This window comes from Nomascus leucogenys, chromosome 5 (assembly GCF_006542625.1).
Source record: "Nomascus leucogenys isolate Asia chromosome 5, Asia_NLE_v1, whole genome shotgun sequence".
Classification (NCBI taxonomy): Eukaryota; Metazoa; Chordata; class Mammalia; order Primates; family Hylobatidae; genus Nomascus; species Nomascus leucogenys.
The window spans coordinates 7,750,276-7,773,573 of NC_044385.1; the positions used below are offsets into that span (position 1 = coordinate 7,750,276).

The following is a 23,298-nucleotide window of genomic DNA, read 5'->3' on the forward strand; positions in this document are numbered from 1 at the left end:
TCAAGACTCTTAGCCTTCTGGGCCTGATTAAGGGCCTAAGAAAAAGGAGATTCTTGAAGTCAGAAGCTCCTAATTTATTCACACTTAGTAGAAAAATAATTAAAATATTATGAGTTTGTATATATTATGAAAACAGGATTTAAAAGCCAAAGAAAATAACAAGTTAAAAATCAGTCATACTTACAATTCCAGAGTCATGTCTTGGTTTTATTTTATAAAGTGATTTTCCCTTCTTCTGTCTACAAACCTCTTCGGCTTCTTTTACTCTGATGGGGAGAAGACACATGTATTTAAACAAAATGTACTTAGATCACCTCATTCTACCTTATAGTAAGTGAGCAAACCTCAACTCAGTAAAGATTTGAATTATTGCAGAAAATAATACAATACACAGAAGAATGTTATCTGACATTGGAATTGAAAGCCTCAACTGTTACAGCTACAGAGGCTAATTTATCTACAAGTTCTTAACTTGGAATCATAGTATGATTGAATGGAGTAATATACAAACACATAAGAATTTCTATGCAGAGTGTGTATGCATTTCATTCTATATAAAAGGAATCTCATATACAAGTAAATAATGAAATGCCCCTCATTGTCAGCTGAGAGTATGAGATTGATTCTATTACATAAATAGGATTGGTACCATGATGTAAGTTATAAGCATTAGAATAATTAAAGAGCATCACAGCCAGGGTGCAGTGGCTCATGCCTGCAATCCCAGCACTTTGGGATGTCAAGGCAGGTGAATTGCTTGAGCCCAGGAGTTCCAAACCAGCATGGGCAACAGAGTGAGACCCTGACTTCACAAAAAAATACAAAAACTTAGCCAGGCATGGTGGTGCGTGCCCTGCAGTGAGCTGTGATCAGCGCCTCTGACCCTCTCCCCTGCCACCCCCCACCAAAAAAAAAGTGTCACATACAAATTTACATGCTGGCCGGGCATGGTGGCTCACGCCTGTAATCCCAGCACTTTGGGAGGCTGAGGAGGGCGGATCACGAGGTCAGGAGATCAAGACCATCCTGGCTAACACGGTGAAACCCCATCTCTACTAAAAAAAAAATACAAAAAATTAGCCAGGTGTGGTGGCGGGCGCCTGTAGTCCCAGCTACTCGGGAGGCTGAGGTAGGAGAATGGCGCGAACCTGGGAGGTGGAGCTTGCAGTGAGCTGAGATCGCACCACTGCACTCCAGCCTGGGCGACAGAGCGAGACTCCGTCTCAAAGAAAAAAAAGAAAATTTACATGCCATTCTTACTTAAAATTATTTCAGATTAACTTCCTATACCGCACACACTCATGCATACAAATCACTTGCAATAAATACTTGGGCAGTTTCTAAAAACTGAGCTTCATCTAGCATAGGAACCAATTATTTGATAACAAAAAAGAGAGTGAGCAGTAATAACATTTTAATTTCTAGTATTTCTTGTTAAGCATATATGACAAGGAAAACAACATTGAACTGACCAGAGGTATAGTTAAAAGAAGATGCTATTTGGAGCAAAGTCTTGTATGAAGTTCTGGCTCTGCTATTTGACACTGGTAATGTTTTTGTACCCCTGAACCTCCCTATTCCCTCAAAGAGTGGAAAGTTTCCATTATATTAAATTATCTTCATTATCACTGCACAGAGTTGCAAAGAGTGAGTACAATTTTATTTAAAAAGTTATTTATGCATTGTAAAAGGCTATAAAATTTATTATTGTTTTAATTAAACAAATAGTAAGAAATCTGTAAACTGGATTTTTTTTAATAAAATGGGGAGCTATGACAAGGAAAATAATCTATCAGGTAAAATTTATTTTTTATTACTGTGACTTTTCTTTGGGAATTAAAAATGAATTATTTCTGGAGAAACCAAAAAGGCTATGGCTTGATCTTAATAAAATGCATTTCATATAGACCTTATAGCCTAATTTCCTGAAAGAAGTGAATTCTAAATATATTTCTTGATCCCTGTGGCAAAAAATCTAATGACAGAATTCATCTCCTTTACAACTAAATCAAGTCCTCTTTTTAAACAATAGAATGAAACAAACAACTCAGTATTGCAACTGTAAGACTGATGTTATAGTTTATATTAAAGCATGACAAATGAAAGTAACTCCTTTCAGATATAAAATGCCTGCCTGGTTGATATTGTTAGCAATTCCAGAAAACGATGACAACTTAGAAGATACTTCATTGTTACCACTTTTATTACTTTTCACCCAAGCCATAAATTGCCTTTAATCCTTCCTCTAAACATTTGAAGATAAAAACATTTTCTTTATAACAAACTAAGGATTGCAGCGTCCCCATCTTCCTCTGAAACAGCTACCAGTAAATTTAAGTTGAAGTATTTGGATAGAGAATTAAGGAAACCGTTATTTTTTTCAGCACTTAGCCAAAATCCAGTGGATCTCCTCTTAAATTTACTTGGGGCTTTTTAAAGCATCCCGTGGCTTTCCAATAAAATATACTTTACAAGTATTTAGATCCTCAAAGCATCTTAATTCTCTCCCAATCCTATTTATTTTGTTCTCAAAACACATTTTTGTAAGGATCACAGGAAGCTGAGTCTAATACAAACATTTTTAATTTTACACAAAAACATCCAGTCATTCCTTATGGCAGAGACCACAAAAACCGAGGAGAACGTGCATCAGAGGCTTCATGAGATCTTTCAGCTCATCCATTCATTTTTCTGTCATTTCTGAAGCATTAGATGCAGGTCCAGCACTAGGCACAGCTCAACATTATAGGGACAATGAAATTCAATGTGTACTAGGAGAGAGACACTCGTGAGCAAGTAAATGACAATGTTGCATTAAGAGCAACCACCTAGGTTCGTATAAGGTACAACTGTGTCCCGGGGGAGGATCCTGGGTGGGTAGGCAGGGGTTACAGAGCTCTTTCTGGAGTAAGCGACTGCCGAGCCTTGTTTAACAGACACATCTTAATCGTTTATACTTCTCTTGGAAAAGGAAAATGGATTGAACATGAAAGAATAACATACAAAGGTTGAGTAAGAGTCAAGAAACACCAAGCTGAGCTTCAAGAACCATGAACAGTTCTGCCTTCTGCTGCCATAGGATTCCTGTATGGAGGCAAGAGTTCCAACTGGTTTTCAGGTTTATGCCTCGGTTTCTTATGTGTGTGACTAGGATGAGTCAGTTACCTCACCCTAAGCGCCTCTAGTTATGCACACATAAATGACCCGGGCAGCCGGAAAACTGAGCTCCAGAACCTTGAATATAGCTCCTCTTCTAATTTCGGAGCAGGAGATTCATGGAGAGTTTGTTAAAATGCAGCTCTCTAGGCCTATTCATAGGTATTCTGATTTAGTCACTCTGGGATGCTTTCAGAAGTGGCATCCGGCAGAACCTGGTGTAGGTGGCCTGTGAGAACCACCCTGAGAAACGGTGCCCTGGAACTGAGGCACTAACACTCCCTGAAGCCCCAGCAGTGCTGCCAGACAGACCCCCAAAACAACGACACTTCTCAGTCCCCGCTCTTGTACCAGATCGCAAACCCAAACCACATCAACTTGCTCCCGAGTCTCACTCCTCCTAAGCTTCCCAGCAAATGCTGCTGCTTCCAAAAGCCAATTTTATTTCAACAAAACTCTGACAACAAGACATTTTTCCACACTTTCGGCAGGAAAAAAGAATGCGTCCCTCGAGGTCGAATGTGTTGCCAGAGTTGGCAGAAATAAGAAAAATAATGAGGGAGAAGTCGGTATGAAGACAGCCTGAGCCAGCTGCCAATATTCGCATCTTCCTACTTGGGCTCTCCATTTGGTTTACGGCGGCAGATTTCATCAGCTGCCATTCTGAGTCTACTGAGTAACTGTTTGTACGTGTTCCATCCTCTTTCTCTCCTGCCTCGCTCCTCATTCAGTGATGCCTAACATTTCTTAAACTAAGTAGAAAAAAGATGTTCATGTCACAACTAGACTTGAAAGGCTTTTAGCGAAAAGGCATGGTGGAGACAACATTTCAAACAATAAATTAAAATAACCAATATGTCCTGTTTGGGAAGGAGGAGAAAGTAAAAAAAGGGACAATACCTCATTTATAGAGTGAGAAAGCAATCACCATGAAGAGGGAAGTGTATACTGAGAGAGGAAACCAGAGCGGAGCTGAAGATGGTCAAAAGGCTTCCAAACTGTGTCTGCACTTGAGTTTAACTTCTAATCCTGGTGGGGGTCTATGGATGCTGTCCAGAGACACAGCTCCTGTGCATGATTCATGAAGATATAGATATATATGTATATGTGTGTATGTGCATATGTATATATGTGTGTGTGTGAATATATATATACACTTTTTTTTTTTTTTTTTAGTGGATGCAGTCATACAAAGGGGGACTACCAGGGCATTTGAATCAAGATTTCACCCTATTAGAGAACTAAAAAGGGAAGTAAGAATTTTAAGATGACATCTGTGATAGGCTCGTTTTACCAGTTGCAACTTCTAATTAGCAATCCAGATAACAGAAGGAAAATATGAGCAAAACCAAACCATATGATAATGAAAAGAAACTTCATTCATCACTTTTAGTGACTTTGGGAAAAAAATCAAACAACACAGAAAGCAGAGACTAGAAAACAGGAAACGTAGCATTATCTTTTAGATGGAAGAGATGGATACTAAATGGTAGATAATGGCTATAAAACTTGATGTTTTTTAATATTTTACAATATCTTTTATTGTCTATGAAACTTCAGAAACAAAACTACGCTGAATAAATTTCAAAGGTAAGTCCTCATCCCTTACATGGAGGACCAAGAGTCAGGAAAGAATATGAGGCATTCTGTATCTTTTAAGGGATAATTTAATTATGGGAAATAACCAAAGAGCATATGGAATCAGGTTTGGTAAACAGAGTAGGTGACCAATATGAGTAAAATAAATTTCATCTCGAAGCAAACTTTCCTTCTAGCAATGCTCAGAAACAGTGAGATTAATCAATGAATGTGTAATTCCCAGATAATGGAAACTGGCCCCCTTTACGGACCTATCTTTGTATAACCAATTCTGAATAGTCTTTCTTGAAACAAATAAACTTTTCTCTCTCTTAAAGAAATGGAAGGCCTGGTGTGGTGGCTCACGCCTGTAATCCCAGCACTTTGGGAGGCTGAGGAGGGCGGATCACAAGGTCAGGAGTTTGAGACCAGCTTGGCCAACATGGTGAAACCCCGTCTCTACTAAAAACACAAAAACTAGCCAGGCGTGGTGGTGGGTGCCTGTAATCCCAGCTACTTGGGAGGCTGAGGCTGGAGAATTGCTTGAATCTGGGAGGCGGAGGTTGCAGTGAGCCGAGATCATGCCATTGCACTCCAGCCTGGGCAACAGAGTGAGACTCTGTCTCAAAAAAAAAAAAAAATGGAACGATTTAACTTTTAGTTGATGGCCCATGTTCATCATTGGACACATCACTGTTCTAATGTGCTGTCATACAGGGCCACCCTCCTAAGGACTAAAGTCTGCTGAGATATGTAAGGCAGCCTGCCCAGGCCCTGACCCAGCACTGTACTTTGCCAGTTTTGTTTGTACTTTTTATGTCTTCTGTTTCTTCTTAGGATGATAGGCTGTGATCACTTCTTGATAGAGCCAACATGCCCACCTTAAGCAGAAACTCTATTTCCTTTTCACAATCTCTGTCTTCTCTAGAGAAAGCCAGATGACTAAGCTAATTTAAATGGTGCCTCAAATTAGGGCAGTAAGACTCCGAGTTTGTTTCTAACAAAACGAACGGAGTTCCTGGACTTGCGGGTAGTAATTTTAGTTGTCGCAGGCTTCTCCCCAGCCCCCAGCTCCCACATACTTCATTGTCCACAGTTGCATCTAGAAGGTTAGGGAAGCCCCAAAGTCTGACTTACAGACAGGCAGTGAATCGCAGCTCCACATTTCAACGAATATAAGATTCTAAGATATTGCATCCTCCAACTGGCTTATTCAACAGGTTCCCATAAAGATAGAGTAATGCTGGAATGAATATAAAACCTGAAATTCAAGCTTATCAGGGTAAAAAAAAGTGTGAAATTGTTGATTGGTAATGACAGAGTTTGTGATGCTACAGAGAACTACCTCTGGGAGGTGTGAAGCATTTGGTGCGGAAAATGACTATACGGTTATTCCTCAGTTGAAACTGTTTTCTAGGCCTTGGGCAGAAATGACCATATGAAAATAAAACATCTTTAATTATTAAAACTTAAGTTTAAATTTACCTTTAAAAAATCTTTATAATAAATTTATTTTCCAAAAATAAAGTTGTAAATGTAACTTAAAGAGAAGCTAAATAAATTTTGAAACATCTATATGAATTTTTATTCCTTACGAGCAAACATTCGAAGTGGTAACAGCTTCATTTGGTTAGGGCATTAAGCATAAAGTAAGTTCTTAAGCAAAGAAAAACTTGAGTCTAGGAAAATTAGAATATTTTTAAGGTTTATGATATCAGAGAGGAATATGTGAGAGAATAAAAAATACTTTTCATTACAGATTTTGTTAAAACTCGTTTTAAATTCCTATTATTTTTATTTTGGTATTTTTCAAAACCAACAAAAAGTTTCTCCCATTTTGGCCTCACTATAACTGGGCTCATTTACACTAAGGGTTATTTTAAACAACGACAGTGGTTTCTCATTTCTCTCCTAATAAAGATGTATTTTTCTCTACACTCTCCCTACGTAACCCCAGACCCATTTATTGTCAGGCAAACATATACAAAAGTTCAGTGTGATTAAGTTTAAAAACGGTTTGTGAGATGAAGAAGGGAGATACACTCTGGCACAGATACATAGGAAAGAAACCAGACATCCCTGCAGCCCGCTATGCAGGCGGAATATCTTCATCCACCTTTCAGACTGAACGCCAAGCTGGCCACAGTCTTATCAAGGAAACAGACATGCTTTCATCATTCAATCGAATGAGAAAGGGAGCCACTTTTCTGCCACTAAACATTAATAGCTTGGTCTAAATAAGTATCTGTGGCAGACGGTTTCATTTCCTGCTGGCTGCAGCTTGGCTTGCTGGAAGTAGCCCTGTTTGCCAATGGACTCTCCCAGCCTGGGAGAGGTTAAGCGCATTGTGGAGCTGGGATGTCACAGGTCTGAGGTCCTGATAGAGCAGAGATGGATCTGCTAACAGTAAACTAAAAGCAGATATAATGATCATTACTACCAGTTCACAATATTCTTTACTAAAACATAAGGCCATCAGGTCTGCTAATAAATTTAAAGCTTTTTTTACCCAAAAGTAGAAGGAGAGAAAAAAGAGAAACACACACACACACACACACACACACACACACACACACACACGGAGGGCATAAGGTGGGGAGTGTGTGGGGAGGAGAGAGAGAGGTGGTGGAGATTCTAGACAAAGGCTGGTTAGAAGAGCCAGCTTAGGAGCTGTGAGTCTTTCTCTCCAGGTAAAGACAGAAGTATTAGATGTCTTGTGGAATTAAGGTGATCTGGGGAAGTTTATTTGATGTCTTTTGGAATTAAAGGTGATTTGGTGAAGTTTATTTCTAGCTCTCTGTTCTCTCCTTTATAACCTCAGTGACTTAAAATACACACATACGAAACCACAAAACCCCTGAGATATACTGGAAACAAAATCAACCCCAAGTCACTTACCATTATCTCAAAGAAAAAAAACTTACAAGGCTTCCTCAGGCACCTATTTATAAATTTCATCACTGAGAATCTCTGACTTTCTCAGAGAAAACACTGTTTGCACCCCAGATGATTAGGAATCACAACTCGATGAGCACAAAGTAGTTCCTAACACAGAGAAAATCAAGCTTTAAAAACACCTTTGAGCTGCTTCATGCAAGTGTCAGCCCTGGAGGGACTACAGGAGTGTGGCTCAGTAATGGACAGTGCAGAAGTAAGACATCGTCCTGTGGGGTCCAGAGGGGTCTGCCCCCAGCCCCCTGGGGGTCCGGGGCCAGCACGGATGACTTACAAACATCGTATTACTTTCCCTTCACAGTAACACATGAAGCAGGCCTGCCACTTTTATCAACAACAGGAGCCGAATTTTACAGAATATTCATAGTCCAAATCTAGGACTCCTTGACAATTAGATAAGTATCTATACTTATGTTCCAAAAACCACAGATGTATTCCTCCCATGAACATAAAATTAATGCACAGATATTCCGTGTATCTGTGTTTCCTGAAACCATTTTTTTGTGGGGTATATGTGGGTGAAAAGAACTGAGAGGATCATTTACTCATAAGAAAACACATTCAACCAATCAAATTAATTCCCTGTGAGCTGAATCTCTTTGATGACTACGATTCTATAAGATGCAGAACATTGTGACTCATGGGTGAGCTCCCGCAGAAATGAAGAACCTTCCCCCATAATTTTAGAATGGCTATAGATAAGTAATGATGGGTGTGGATGAACGCTGCTGTGCACTCATTTTAAAACCAACAAAACAAAATAAATTGTACACACATACAAATAATCACACACATCTGCCTCTTTCTGTGTTTAGTCACAAAAAGCCACCAGTCCTCCTTTAACTGGCAAATCTACTTGTTGATTTCTAGTCTTTACTCTCCACCATGCTCACGACTCTGAAATGGTTAACTAGTCCCTAATCCCTAATTTTTTATTTTTATTTTTTTTCAATGGAGTATCCCTCTGTCACCCGGGCTGGAGTACAGTGGCATGATCTTAGCTCACTACAACCTCTGCCTCCCGGGTTCAAGTGATTCTCGTGCCTCAGCCTCCCGAATAGCTGGGATTACAGGCGTGCCCCACCAGGCCCGGCTAATTTTTGTATTTTAAGTAGAGACGGGGTTTCACCATGTTGGCCAGGCTGGTCTCGAACTCCTGGCCTCAGGTGATCCACTCACCTCAGCCTCCCAAAGTCCTGGGATTATAGGCATGAGCCACCAGGCCTGGCCACTGGTCCCTAATTCTTGACAACTCACTTATCCTTCGGTTTTCAGAGAACTTCTGAGTTTTCCAACTATCTTTCTGGACATGTTTCCTTAATCTCTTCTGTTGCTTATTTATTAAGCTTCCTTTCAAATGTTATGCTTTCCCTCCAGGACTCTAATCTGGCCTCCATAGTATCTGTAGGAATTTTCCACTTTGTAATTCCAACTACCACTTCTGCGGTGAAGACTTTTAGATCCAATCCTCTAGCCTTGATCTTTCTCCCAAGCTCCAGGTCCTAGAGGACATTCTCCTCCCTCTCACCCACCTGGGCCTTGGTTAAGAGCATAACCATTCAAAACCATCCATCCAGTTCCTTGATAAACCTCTGAATCTTTTCTCTCCCTCTTCCCCACCCCTTCCAAGAAGCATACACAAATAGTTAACAAGTTGTTAATTATTTTTCAGTAATGACATTAAAATCTGTCTCAACCTTTCTAATTCCACTGTCCCTGTTTTTCAAGCCTTCTCACGTCCCCTGAACCAGTGCCGTACCCTGCAGACTGGCCTCCATGTGTGAAATCTATCCTTCCTTTACAAACACGCGAATCATCTGAGCCACTTACTCATTTGCCAAGCAAAAATTGTTTAAAGTTCCTTAGCGAGGTCTGCGAGGCCATTTGCAGTCTGGCTCCAACTCACCTTATCTCCCCTTATTTTCTGCAGTGTTCCCTGGGCTCCAGTAATACAGAAGCACCCCCCAGTCCTATGGGACGTCTTTGCTAATCTGTTCCCCTGGGACTGCCTATTCATTTTTCCTTTTCCTGTGCTCTCCCATGAGGCCTTTCAGGTTAAGCTCAAAATTAGCTTCCTATAGGAAACATACCTGACCCCCCAGGCAAGCTTATTTACGTAATCCTCTAAGCTTTCACATACTTTTTTTTTGTCAGATTCATCCGGAGAAGAAAACACAGCCACCACATTCTCCTGATTCTAATTTCTAGGAGGAATTTTTGACACGATTGTCTAAATAAAGGATGTGAATTGTAGTCAGTATAAACCTGAAAATGTAGAAGACACAGACATTTTCCAATGGCCAATTATTTCCTCCCCACACAAATCCTCAATGAAAACTGAGATGAAACTTTAACTTGGTGAAAGCATTTCTGAGGAGAGTAATGCTTACAAACACAAGTATGCCATGTAGTTTTTTGGTGATCTAATCTCATATGAGGTTAAAAATGAAAAATCTAGAAGAAAGAACAGTTAGCATACTTCCTCTACAATCTGGTTTTTTTTTTTTTTGGAGACAGAGTCTTGTTCTGTCGCCCAGGCTGGAGTGCAGTGGCACGATAGCAGCTCACTACAACTTCCACCTCCCAGGTTCAAGAGATTCTTCTGCCTCAGCCTCCTGAGTAGCTGGAACTACAGGTGCGTGCCACCACACCCAGATAATATTTGTATTTTTAGTAGGACAGGGTTTCACCATATCAGCCAGGCTGGTCTCAAACTCCTGACCTCGTGATCCGCCCGCCTCAGCCTCCCAAAGTGCTGGGATTACAGGAGTGAGCCACTGCGCCTGGCCTACAATCTTAAATCACAATCACAAGAGTCTCTAGTGAATAGCAGTCTGAGGTGGCTAGCATCTCAGACAAATCCTGGAACTGTGATGGTCTGTGCTGATAAGGAAGGACAATACAATTGCTTGAGGGGGTAGATGAGTAAACAGCAAGGTTCACACTCCAGTTTGTAAATAAAGAGACTGGCTTCTATTCTGTAAAATTTAGAGTAGCTTTCTTTCCTACTCTTCCACAAGGAATTTAATATGGCATCCGAAAACAGATGAGAAATCTGAAAGGTACTATTAAGAGCTTTTTTCAATGCTCAGATGATATGCTTAAGTCTCTGAAAATAGGAATATTTTTGTTCGTATACATGTTAGGATTTTAAAGCTTCTAATCACATTGGTCATCACTAATATTTTTAAGTCTGATTTAGAAAAAAAAGTTTGGTTTTCTTCTGCATCTTGTAGTAGAGATGATTTTAATTCCAGTCAGACTTGGATTTTCATGGTATTTACAAAAGCAGCTCACTTGATATGCCCTTCAGTCCTATAAGAATGACCGTATTCTTTCTGTACATTCTAAGAATGTTTTAGGTTTCCTTAACAAAATAGTAAAACAACAATCACTGGTTCCACAAACTTAATGACAGTAAATAAAAAAAAATACTCCTGCCATACATGATGGTCAAAGCTATTATAAAATTGTATCTGACAGCCAAATTCATCTTTTATTATTGGAGAATAGTGCTGTTTATTACATTTGACATTTTTCATGCAAACATCCTTTTACTATTTCCGCCTTTGTTAAGATATTTTCTTAATCTTAGTGATTTTTGTTTCAAATAGCTCAGAAAAGTTTTTTATTACAGCCAGTGAGATAGAAAGTTAAGCTCTGTTGGTTCTAACAACACTGTAGTTTTCGACACTTCTCTAGCCAGGATGATGTGTATGGATCATTTGTATCCTATTTTTGTTTAGTAAGACTTTTTTGGTCAGGCTATGGGGTGGGAGAACTTAAGGGCTTTTAAACATAGAAATTAGTTTATAGAGAGTTTATGCAATTTCCTCCCTGTAAAACTCATAAAAGAGTACAACAAAGCTATTTATATCATAATAATTTGGAATTATGCAAGAGGAAGAATGGGTTAATTAAGGGATAAGATGTGGGAGATACAAGTCAGGAATGAATCAAGGAAACACACATATTAAGAGAGAACAAAGGTCACAATTTTTCCTTTACTGGATCATTTCTATCCAGTGACAGATACGCTGTTTATCCCACGACCAAAAATAAACACAAAAACAAAACCCTAATTCCCTTGCCCTCCTGCTGGCGTTCCTTTCCACCGTGACCCTTTACATATACCAACGCCTCAAGAGCGTTACCTAGAGTCACTGCCCCAGCTTCCTGTGCTCCCAGTTAATCAGACGTCTGTCCCTAACCACTCAACAGAGACTGCTCTTGTGGATGTCACTCATTCACCCAAGATCCCAAATCCAGAGATGAGTTCTCAGTCCTCATCTTTCTCACCCTAGCACTAGCAGTAGTGTGCACGGCTCTTCCTCGATAGCCTCCTTCTTAAAGGCCTGACCTCACATGGCCCACTGGGCTACATAGTCTGGCCCCAGTGCTCCCTCTCTGAATTCATCTTCTACCTCTCAACTCTCACTCACTCTGTTCCAGCCACTTTGGACACTTGACTAAACATGCTCCTTCCTTGAGCTTTGCATGCGATGCTTGATCCGTCTGGAAGGTTCTTTCTTCAGATATCCACTAGCTTATTCCCTCACCTCCAAGTCCCTGCTTAGACATCACCTCTCAGAGGCACTGTCTGGCCAACTTATATAAAATAAACCACCTCCCATAGCTGTCTTCTCTTTGCCCTGCTCTGTTTTTCCTTGGAGCTTCGCTGTATATTTATTGATGGTCTGGACCTCCCTTCTATAATGTAAGCTCCACCAGGGCAGGAATTTGGTTTTATTCACAACTCCACTGCCTAGTATAGAGTAGACACTTAATAAGTACATACTGAAGGACCTCAGGGAAGTATGTGGACAAGTCATACATTCGTAGTGAAGCACGCAGAAGTGGTGCTTACTGTTTGAAGAATGTGGGAGGTGGCAGTGTGGGGGAACGATTAGAGAGGAAAATGGAAATTGGAATGAAAATGCTCTTGACTTCCCATTCCCCTCATGCTTCCCAGGATTTGTCTCAGGATACCCATTCCTCAGAGAGTCTACCTTAGGTTGGGGAACACTGATTTTGAAGTAGCGCAGCTTAGAGAATTTTTCCCAGAACAAGAGGTGTGAAGGCTCTGGCCTGCCGACTCTGGCAGATGGTGAGAAGTTCAGAGGTGTAATCTATTGTATAAATCATAGTACCAGTGCTGGTATAGCTGAACTATCAGATGATGAGGCCCAGGGTAAGCGGGAAGCTAAATGAATCAGAAAAGTCCAAGAGACTCCAAAACAATGAACAGGACAAAGGATTTATGTCAGGGCAATAGAAAACCTGGTAGAATCTTCATAGTTAACCTTAAATATCAGATTTATTACATGGAACAAAGGATTGGATTTATCTGTGTGGTTCTAGAGAGAGCAGAATGAGGGCCAGTGAATACATAGTTTAGTCGGCCAGCCATTCATTCTGTCATCCTTTAGCCCAAATTCGTAGGGCTTAGATGGATTCTAGAATTCAGAACTCTTCCACCGGGTGCGGTGGCTCACGCCTGTGATTCCAACACTTTGGGAGGCCAAGGCGGGTGAATCACCTGAGGTCAGGAGTTCATGACCAGTCTGTCCAACATGGAGAAACCCTGTCTCTACTAAAAATACAAAGTTAGCCGGGCATGGTGGTGCATGCCTGTAATCCCAGCTACTGGGGACGCTGAGGCAGGAGAATCACTTGAACCCGGGAGGCGGAGGTTATGGTGAGCCGAGACCGTGCTACTGCGCTCTAGCCTGGGCAACAAGAGCGAAACTCCGTCTCAAAAAAATAAAATAAAAAAAAAAGAATTCAGAACGTTTCCAGTTTCAGATAGGAATATGGAGCATAACACTATCAAAAGGGTCTGACATAGCATGGAATAATCAAACACATTGACATTTCTGTAAGCATATAAACATTCTCACTATAGAATGAGTAAAGACTGTACATAGCCTCATGAAAGTTGAGTGTCGCTGACAGATAAATTTGCCACAAAAATACGAATAAACTTTTGGTTTCTGAGAATTTTGGGTCTCAACATTGTAGATAAGAGATTATGGGTCTGGACTATAAAATTAGAATAAAACTGTATCTATTATAATAATTATCCCCAAAGTTTGTAGACTCCATTATTCCTGTTAGAGAAGTCACAATCAGGTAGAAAATGACAAATGGTTACTAGTGATTAAGACTTTGGACATGAACTTGTCACTCTTAGCTTTTCTGAGATCGTTATGAAACTTAGTATTATTTTTGAGACGGAGTCTCGCTCTGTCACCCAGGCTGGAGTGCAGTGGCGTGATCTTGGCTCACTGCAGCCTCCGCCTCCCGGGTTCAAGAAAATCTCCTGTCTCAGCCTCCTGAGTAGCTGGGACTACAGGTGCCTGTCACCACACCTGGCTAATTTTTGTATTTTTATAGAGATGGGGTTTCACTTGGTCGGTCAGGCTGGTCTCGAATTCCTGACCTCAGGTGCTCCACCCTCCTCAGCCTCCCAAAGTGCTGGGACTACAGGCGTGAGCCACCACACTCAGCCTATTATTATTATTTTTTTAGAGACAGAGTCTTGCTCTGTTGCCTAGGCTGGAGTACAGTAGCATGATCATAGCTCACGATAACCTCAAACTCCTAGGCTCAAGTGATCCTCCCACCTCAGCCTCCTAAGTAGCTGGTAGTAATGGTAGTAATTTCTAAAGCACCAATGGTACTAATTTTAATAGCACCTGTGATAGGCTATTCACTGTGTTGGGACTTTTGCACTTAATGTCATTAGCAGTCTCAATACCATCTTCAGCAATTGTTATCTCAATTGTAGTGTGCCTCCTGGTGGCACAGTACAGGCACGTGCCACCACACCCAGCTAACTTTTTATTTTATTTTTTGTAGAGATGGGGATCTTGTGATGTTGTCCAGGCTGGTCTGGAACTCCTAGCCTGAAGTAACCCTCCTGCCCCGGTGAGCCACGACACCTGGCCGAAACTTGCTTTTAATAATTATTAATGAATAGTAAAGTATATCTTATATGGAAGTCAACACATTTCCTCTTTACTATTATGCACCAGCTTTCCGATGGTCATGTTCTCACCTCTCTTAAGCTAAGAGGTTGTGCAGAGTCCCTGGTTCTCATCTGAATGTCTGGGACACACTAGTGGATTGTAATCAGTGGTAAAGTGTGCTGTGAGTGATTTGACTTTTTTTGTTTTTAACTGATAATAAAGTAGAGAGCTTTTAAACATAGGAGCCGAGCTTTCCTCATAATAACATCACTTTGCTAACTTGGGTTTGCATTCTTTCTCGAATGGTTGTGTCATTTCCAGTAACTCCTCATCTAACCATCCGTCCATTCATTTGTTGGCCCATGACATTAAAAAACAATGGCTTTTCCACCTTTACCTTGAATTTTCGATCAATATTATGTAGCCTCAAGTTCTGGCTCCATACCCTGTGCTCTAGTGCTGTTACTTGGGTCTGGGTTTCTATTTTCAATGCTCCCAGCTCCTTCTCTATCCCTAACTCCAATCTCTGTGTTTCTATGCTATGTTGACAGCTTTGCTTAATGCTTAACTAAGAAGAACAAGATGTGTAAAGAGGGCAAAAGAGGCACGATCCTTGTCCTTTAAAAGGCCTCAGCACAACACTACTGTAAATAGGAGATCTATAATCTAAAGGATTGGAAGCCATACATATTTATTTTTTTCTTTAGAGTGAGAGTCTCACTCCATCACCAAGGCTGAAGTGCAGGGGTGCGATCTCACCTCATTGCAACCTCTGCCTCCTGGGTTCAAGTGAGCCTCATGCCTCAGCCTCCTGAGTAGCTGGGATTACAAGTGGGTACCATCATGCCCAGCTAATTTTTGTATTTTTAGTAGATGTGGGGTTTTGCCATGTTGGCCAGGCTGGTCTTGAACTCCTGACCTCAAGTGATCTACCTGCCTCAGCCTCCCAAAGTGCTGGGATTACAGGCATGAGCCACCATTCCTGGCCCCAAAGCCATATCTTAATGAAGAATGATGCTCAGCAAGAGTGAGTTGATTTGGTGGAGACAAAAAAGAGAGAAAATGCCTTGATTGCTGCGGATCCACAATGAAGAAAGCACAGGGTTCCATGGTAAGAATATCTTAAAATATTAAGTGGCGGATCATGCTGCTAATACAAAAAGATATAAACTCCCTCATAGAGAAGTTATTTCCAGTGACTTTTACCTTCTATGTGTTCTATGCCTTCCATTTTTAAGCACCATTATTCTTCCTCATCTCTATGCTTCATTAATACCCACTCTCATTCTCCTCCTTTTCCAAGCTCTTCCTCATTCTGTCCAGTTCTTCCTCACTGTTTTACTCATGGAGAGAAAAACATTGGGCTCATTTGTAAAAATAGTAGTAATTTCTAAAACACCATTGGTACTAATTTTAATAGTCAGCACCTGTGATGAACTATTCACTGTGTTGGGACTATGACGCTTAATATAATTAACAGCCTCAATACTATGTAGTTTAGTGATTGATATCTCGATTGTTTAAATTAGAAAACTGAAGTTGACTAAGATTCAATAACTGCCCAAGGTCAAAGGGCTTATCATTGGTAATGCTTTGACTCATGTTTGGGAATACAAACCTAAGGAAGGGTGGTTGGTAGAACAGAATTATGTGGGGTTTGGCTTCTATGAATTTATTTAGTGCTAAGTCTTTCTCATGCTAAGTTTATTGCTTTTCAAACAACATTAATATATTAATGATAATGGCAGCAACTAACATTAACTGAGAAGTTTCTATATGTAAAAGCGTATGCTAAATGTTTTATACTCTGTGTCTCCTTTAATTTACTCCAGGAATTGGGTGCGTATAGTACCTTCATTTTACAAATGGGGAAACAGGTTCAGAGAGTACATTAATTTGTCAAGGGTTACACGGGTGGTCTCAGAGATATATATCAAATTCAGGTCTTTTTAACCTACAAGCACGTGCTCTTACTACGTACCTTATTCAGCCTTTGTAAAACGAAAACATTAAGAAAACTATTCAGAGGTTGTAGGAAATAAACTTGTATACATACTCAGTATAGAACTATGACTGCTTCTGTCATAAAAACAGCACATGAATTTAAGAATGTATTAATATCTACAGCTAGTCAGATGTTGATAATGAAAGCTACTGAGTTATCTGTGAGCACCTGAAATTCTCTTAACTGATGAAATCTCTTAACTGATGACATACTTTTTTCTACTATTTTTTCTACTTTTTTCATACTTTTTCCTTTTTATGTCTCATTTTATTTACTTCCCCTGAACACTTGGAAAAATTTAAAGTGGCCAAATGGAATTTTATCACTTTCCAAAAATATTCACCCTCAGGCCATAGGAATTTGAACCTAGAGGTTAATTTTAAAAAATAATCCCAGATCTAGGAATACATTTTTATTTCTGATAAAATTTTTGCAAAAATCTATATTATCTAAATATACTGATCATTAGAATATTTTAAAGATTAAAGAGTTAGTACTTTTACCTCTGTCCTTTTTCCTTGTTCAATACATTTTAGAGGCTCATCTCTGAACCATTTTTTTCTGACTAATTAAAGGAGTGGGGATTCTTGCCTGTCAACTTTCACTTCTGGGTATTTGAAATTCTAAATGAATGCCTAAGTCATGAATATTCAATATATTCTTTTGAAACAGAGTGAATGCCTATATAACTATTTTTTTTTTTTTTTTTTTTTTTTTTTTTTTTTTTGAGACAGTCTTGCTCTGTCACCGAGGCTGGAGTGCAGTGGCATGATCTCGGCTCACTGCAACCTCTGCCTCCCAGGTTCAAGTGATTCTCCTGCCTCAGCCTCCTGAGTAGCTGGGACTACAGGCGAGTGCCACCACACCCGGCTAATTTTTTGTATTTTTAGTAGAGACGGGGTTTCACTGTGTTAGCCAGGCTGGTCTCAATCTCCTGACCTCGTGATCCGCCCACCTTGGCCTCCCAATATATAACTGAATTTTAAGTTTTTTTATTGTTCAGAGTGACAGTAAATGCAGCCCACTTTAGATGCCCGTTATAAAACAAGAGAAATATTAATAGTGCCAAAATATACAAAGCAAAATACTACATCATTAATATAATGACAGATGTTATCTGTTTATTTAAAAATCAACCCAACACTACACTTCCTTCACGTCTCACTGCTGGTGCTGCTCCCCACTATTTTACTATATTAGGCTTATAAGCACACTTTCTTCTATTGCTCTACTAGTTCTACTCCCGGTGACTCCTAAGTTAGTGGAGGCAGAGGTCATCTTTAGGTTAATGAAACTCAGGGGATGAGGCCCCTCTTGGGGAGCAGGCAGGTGGGCCTCTCTAACACGGCTTGCTGGCATTTCCTCCTGGGGAACACTCTGATCATCTAATTTCCCAGCTCATCCCCAGAACCACTGCAGGGGCAGAATATTGTAAAGCCCAAAAAGAGCTGGTACTGACCTAATGATGCTGATTCTATTCTGCTCACAGCAAAACAGCTACAGACTCAGCCAACACACCTGCAATTCTGTCCTCCTCAAGACAATTTTTTTTTTTTTTTTAAAGACGGAGTCTTGCTCTGTCGCCCAGTCTAGAGTGCAGTGACGTGATCTCGGCTCACTGCACCCTCCGCCTCCCAGGTTCAAGTGATTCCCCTGCCTCAGCCTCCTGAGTGGCTGGGATTACAGGCACCCACCACTGTGCCCGGATAATTTTTGCATTTTTAGTAGAGACGGGGTTTCGCCATCTTGTCCAGGCTGGTCTCAAACTCTTGACCTCGTGATCCACCCGCCTCGGCCTCCCAAAGTGCTAGGATTACAGGCGTGAGCCACTGTGCCTGGCCAAGACAAACACTTTTAAAAATGAATATTTCCTTACAAAAAACCAGACAACTTGAATCTGCATATAACTCCAAGGGATAGGGCTGAATTCCTTTCTGACCGTACAGTAGCACAAGGATACCTCTGTTGTCCTCTTAACCTTCATTTTGTCTTTGCCAGGTATAACCATTAGCTAATTCCACACAATGCCATGGTGGAGGTGGCTTGCCCTAGGAACGGTCTGCATGCTCTTTTTGTAAAGGCAGAAGTGGCATCTTTCAGGATGACCCTCCCTCTGTAAGGCACAGCTATCTAGACAGAACTTTATATAGCTCAGCATCAAGTTTTAAATCATTCAAAAAAGAAATGTGCAAGGAGACATCCCAGCCTTTCTCCAGAGAGAGATCAATGAGCTATGGAGCCACATTGGCCAGGAGCACATTCTTTCATCTAGATACAGAGCATGACGCTCGGATGCCAGCCTCGCTGCTGGCCCTAAAGGAAGGGAGCGACCTCTACAATCAATCGGAGGTGGAACGTGGCTGGGGCCGGGTGGGAGAGGATGGAGACAATGCTAAAAGATTAGTTAGGGAATGTTTAGTATTACCAACAAGATAAAATGACAGACGAGGTTGATTACATAAAGTTTTCAGACTTAGAAAGACATTCAAGGTATCTGGGATCCTAGGTGTTTTATTATAGATCTTAGGAAACAAAAGCAAAGTAAATCAAAATAGAATGAAATGAAATGAAAATGCTCATAGGCTTCATATAAGACAATATTCAAAGGGATTGTGCAGATAGACCTCTGTTGTATTAATAATCTAATCTATGTATTAATAAATTATAGTTATAATTAGAAAGCCTAAATTGTAAAACAAAAATGTTTTACGTCATTTTAGGAATTATATTAGCTGTAATGCTGTTTTCATTTATTTGGCTCTGCAGAATTATTACTCTTAAAAATTGCAAAATCATAGGTCCTAAAACACCAAGAATTTTAGAATTTAATTTTGATGTGACATTATAATAAGTGTAAGAGAAATGGGGAGATATTGGTCAAAGAATACTTGTAACTTTGAGTTATAAAATGAACAAGTCTAAAGACCTAATGTACAGCACAGTACCTATAATAATAATATGTATTGTACACTTAAAACCTGCTAAGATAATAGATCTTAAGTATTCTTACTGCAAAAAGTTGATGGATACATTAATGCTTAATTGTGATAAGCACTTCAAAATGTATATCAAGACATCACATTGTATAACCTTATACATATAATTTTTATTTGTCAATTATGCCTCAATAAACCTGGAAAAAGAAATAGCACATATACATAATAATTTAAATAATGATGACAATTTACATGTCCCTTTAAGGAGGAACAAATTGTATACAATAGCTTTTCACATAAACCAAAGAACTCCAAGCTACACGATCCTAATTTGCCACGATGATTGTGGTTTAATCGATGGAAACTTGAATGAACTAGAAATGTCAATATCCAAGACCGCACTGTAATTCTACAGCCAGTTCTTCAGCATCAGCATGGTTAATCTTCACTGGATATCTGCTCGCTAGAAAGTACCGTATCAAAGGTCTATCTCTAGTATTGTCTGCCTTAAACAAGTTTCCTTTCCATGGGCTCAAAATTCTTCTCATGACCTAGCAGCTGCCCATGGTTCAAGTTTCTAAGGCCAACCTTGTATGGCAAGCAAAAAGCCCGAGCAGTGACTTGGTCAGAAGGCCATGGAGGGGGGCCCAGTGTCAGCAAGCAGAAAGTCACAGGAAAGTCAGGGAAAGTGGGTACCAGGGGGGATAGGGATTCTGGAGAGAGGGTGAAGTGTTCATTAAACAGAAGTGAAAGATGCAAATCTTTATCCATAGCAAAGACAGACAAATTCATTTTCCTTTTATGTACTTTAACCACTTTTTTTTTTTTTTTTTTTGAGACAGGGTCTCACTTTCGTCACCTAGGCTAGAGTGCAGTGGAACTATCTCGGTTCACTGCAGCCTCAACAGCCCAGACCTTCAAGTGATCCTCCCACCTCAGGCCACCAAGTAGCTGGGACTACAGGAAGGCGCCACCACGCCCAACTAAATTTTGTATTTTTTGTAGAGATGGGGTTTTGCCATGTTGCCCAGGCTGGTCTCAACTCCTAGGCTCCAGCCATCCGCCCACCTTGGCCTCCCAAAGTACTGAGATTACAGGCGTGAGCCACCCTACCCTGCCAGTTAACCACTTTTTATCATATTGAATTACTATTTTTTTGAGACAGGGTCTTGCTCAGTTGACCATGCAGGAGTGCAGTGGTACAATCACGGCTCACTGCTGCCTCAACCTCCCATGCTCAAGTGACTCTCCTGCCTCAGCCTCCCAAGTAGCTGGGACCACAGGTGTGCGCTGCCATGCCAAGCTAATTTTTGTTTGTTTGTTTTTGTAGAGACAGGGTCTCCCTATGTTTCCCAGGCTGTTCTTGAACTCCTGGGCTCAGGCAATCGCCCTCCCTCAGCCTCCCAAAGTGCTGGGCTACAAGTGTGTGCCACAGCACCTGACCAGATTCTTTCTTTCTAAGTATTTATCTCTTTCCATTAGCAATAAAGGTCCTATGTATTACAGAAACTTGAATAATAGGACTCTTCCCATGGAGATTAGATTTGAAAAAGTTTATTCACAATAGATGAATAATTGTTCAAAACACATACACACATACATACATATACGCATACATATAGTATTTTTTGCATGTGTGTATATTTTTAAAACATGACTTAGATTTCCTGATGTGGGTTTACACAGGGAAAGCACCAGCCTATTTCATCACTACAGAGTCGAACTACTGCAAATGACTAATTATCTAAATTGATGATAGTCTTTTTGATTCTGGAATGAGCTGTACAATTTTTTAAACAGCTTTTTCCAGCAGATTTATCTCCCAAATGCTGTTAGCTAATATTCATGTTTTAGTTACAAGATTTGCTTTCCTTGAGTACATACAAAATTACTTGGGTACAGGGGAAATAGCAGTTGTGCCAGGCAGGAAGAAGAGGAACCAATGTTAGATTTTTCAAAACTGTGAACACTCTGAATAGAGATCACTGAAGGTTTGAAAATAATTTGATGTAATTAATTGATGAAAATAATTTGATGTAACATAATCAGTATGTTCAATTGTGGTCCACTTTTATGCTTAGAACTCTAATGTAACTCTAATGTGTGAATTCTACTTAATTCTTCTTCCTTCCAAAACAGCCTTACCAAGCTATCATTCACATACCATACAATTCACTCACTGAAAGTGAACGTCAATTTTTTTTCTAGTAGATGCATAGGTTTGTGCACCCCTCTAAAACCATCTAAGTTTAGGACATTTTGTAACCCCCCCAAAAGAAACTTAATTAGCAGTCACCCTCCATTTTTCTCCCTCTGTACCCCGAGACTCCAGTTCCTGACAAAGACTAATCTACGTTCAGGCCCCGCGTATTAGGTTGGTGCAAAAGTAATTGCAGTTTTTGCCATAAAAATAATGGCAAAAACCATCCTGTATTTCCACCAGCAATGTATGAGAGTTCCGTACATTCTCATCATCTGCCAACACTTGTTACTGTCTGTGTTTTTTACCACAGCCTTCCTAGTGAGTATGAAGTATGTCTCACTTTGGTTTTGATTGGCATTTCCCTGAGGACTAACAACGTGGAGTATCTTTTCATGTGTTCACTGGCCATTCTACTTAAATTTTTTAGGACCATTTTCTTTTTCACTCTCTGTCCAAGATACCTGAATATTATCTTATTTTTTGTAGGTCCTATATTGAAATATATATTTTCAAAGTACCTCAATACGGATGTCCATTCTTGGTACCCAACCTCCCAACATCCCCCAACACATACACACACCGAGCACATGCTTTCACAAATAATTCCTTTTAAAACTGAGCTTAACGTCTTATTACAGCTGCTTCTAAAACTTAACCAGAGTCCAGCAGCCAAAACCAGGTGAGCGAATTGCTGTCTGTCAAATAAAATAACTACTAACATGTCTTGGTCTAACATCTGTTGTTAGCTTCAACCCTGCCGTAGGGATCAATACCTCTTGGTGGAGGCAATCTCTTCCCTCATCTCTCAGGAATAGTCTTTGATTATCCATTTGTCCTAAGGCTGCTAATGTTTAAGTGCAGAAGAAACACTTTCCATTTTTCTAAAGCTCCACTCCCCCTAATGGGAACAGGCGTGGTGTGTGAAGCTGAAATCCTAAAGTCGAACAGGAGGAGTGTGTGAATGTGGAATTCCTTTGCCCAAAGGTGTCAGAGTTAGCACGGAGCATGTCATGGTGGGAATGAGCCATGGGCAAGCCTTTGGCTCCTTACGTTTTTGATTATCTTAAAAATCCAGGCTCTAGCAGAGGTCCACACAAACCTAACAATTCGTTAATTTGATATTATTCAAATTCAACAGGTCTGTACTTCCTCTAGCAGATTATAACCATTACATCATTTGAAAGTATCCTAAAGAAATTAAAAATTGCCCCTGAAAAAATAACATCATCTAGCTTGAATAGGATCTTGTTTTCGGCCCACATAAGCCACATGATGTTATTTTTTAAAGGAGTAACTTTAAATACCTTCACTCCAGGGAGAATATTTTGATCCAGGATAGTTCTGCTGCAAACTTTGCTAAGACATCAAAAAACCCTTTTAGCAAATGCTAAAGGGGAATTAAAAACTGCTCAGATACCTTACAAGTATCTACACACTCATTAAAAGATGCTGCAATGTTCAAATCCTTACCAAACTAAAAACATCTTTGGACAA

The 23,298-nt window shown here is 40.1% G+C and overlaps 1 protein-coding gene across 1 annotated transcript in view; it reads right to left on the reverse strand.

Annotated features, from left to right (window-relative positions):
- Positions 1-23,298, reverse strand: part of FMN2 (formin 2) — a 395,593-nt gene that overhangs the window by 2,891 nt on the left and 369,404 nt on the right. Inside the window, 1 exon segment of the mRNA XM_030812620.1 lies at positions 185-266. Within this exon segment, the coding sequence (XP_030668480.1) occupies positions 185-266 (82 nt within the window).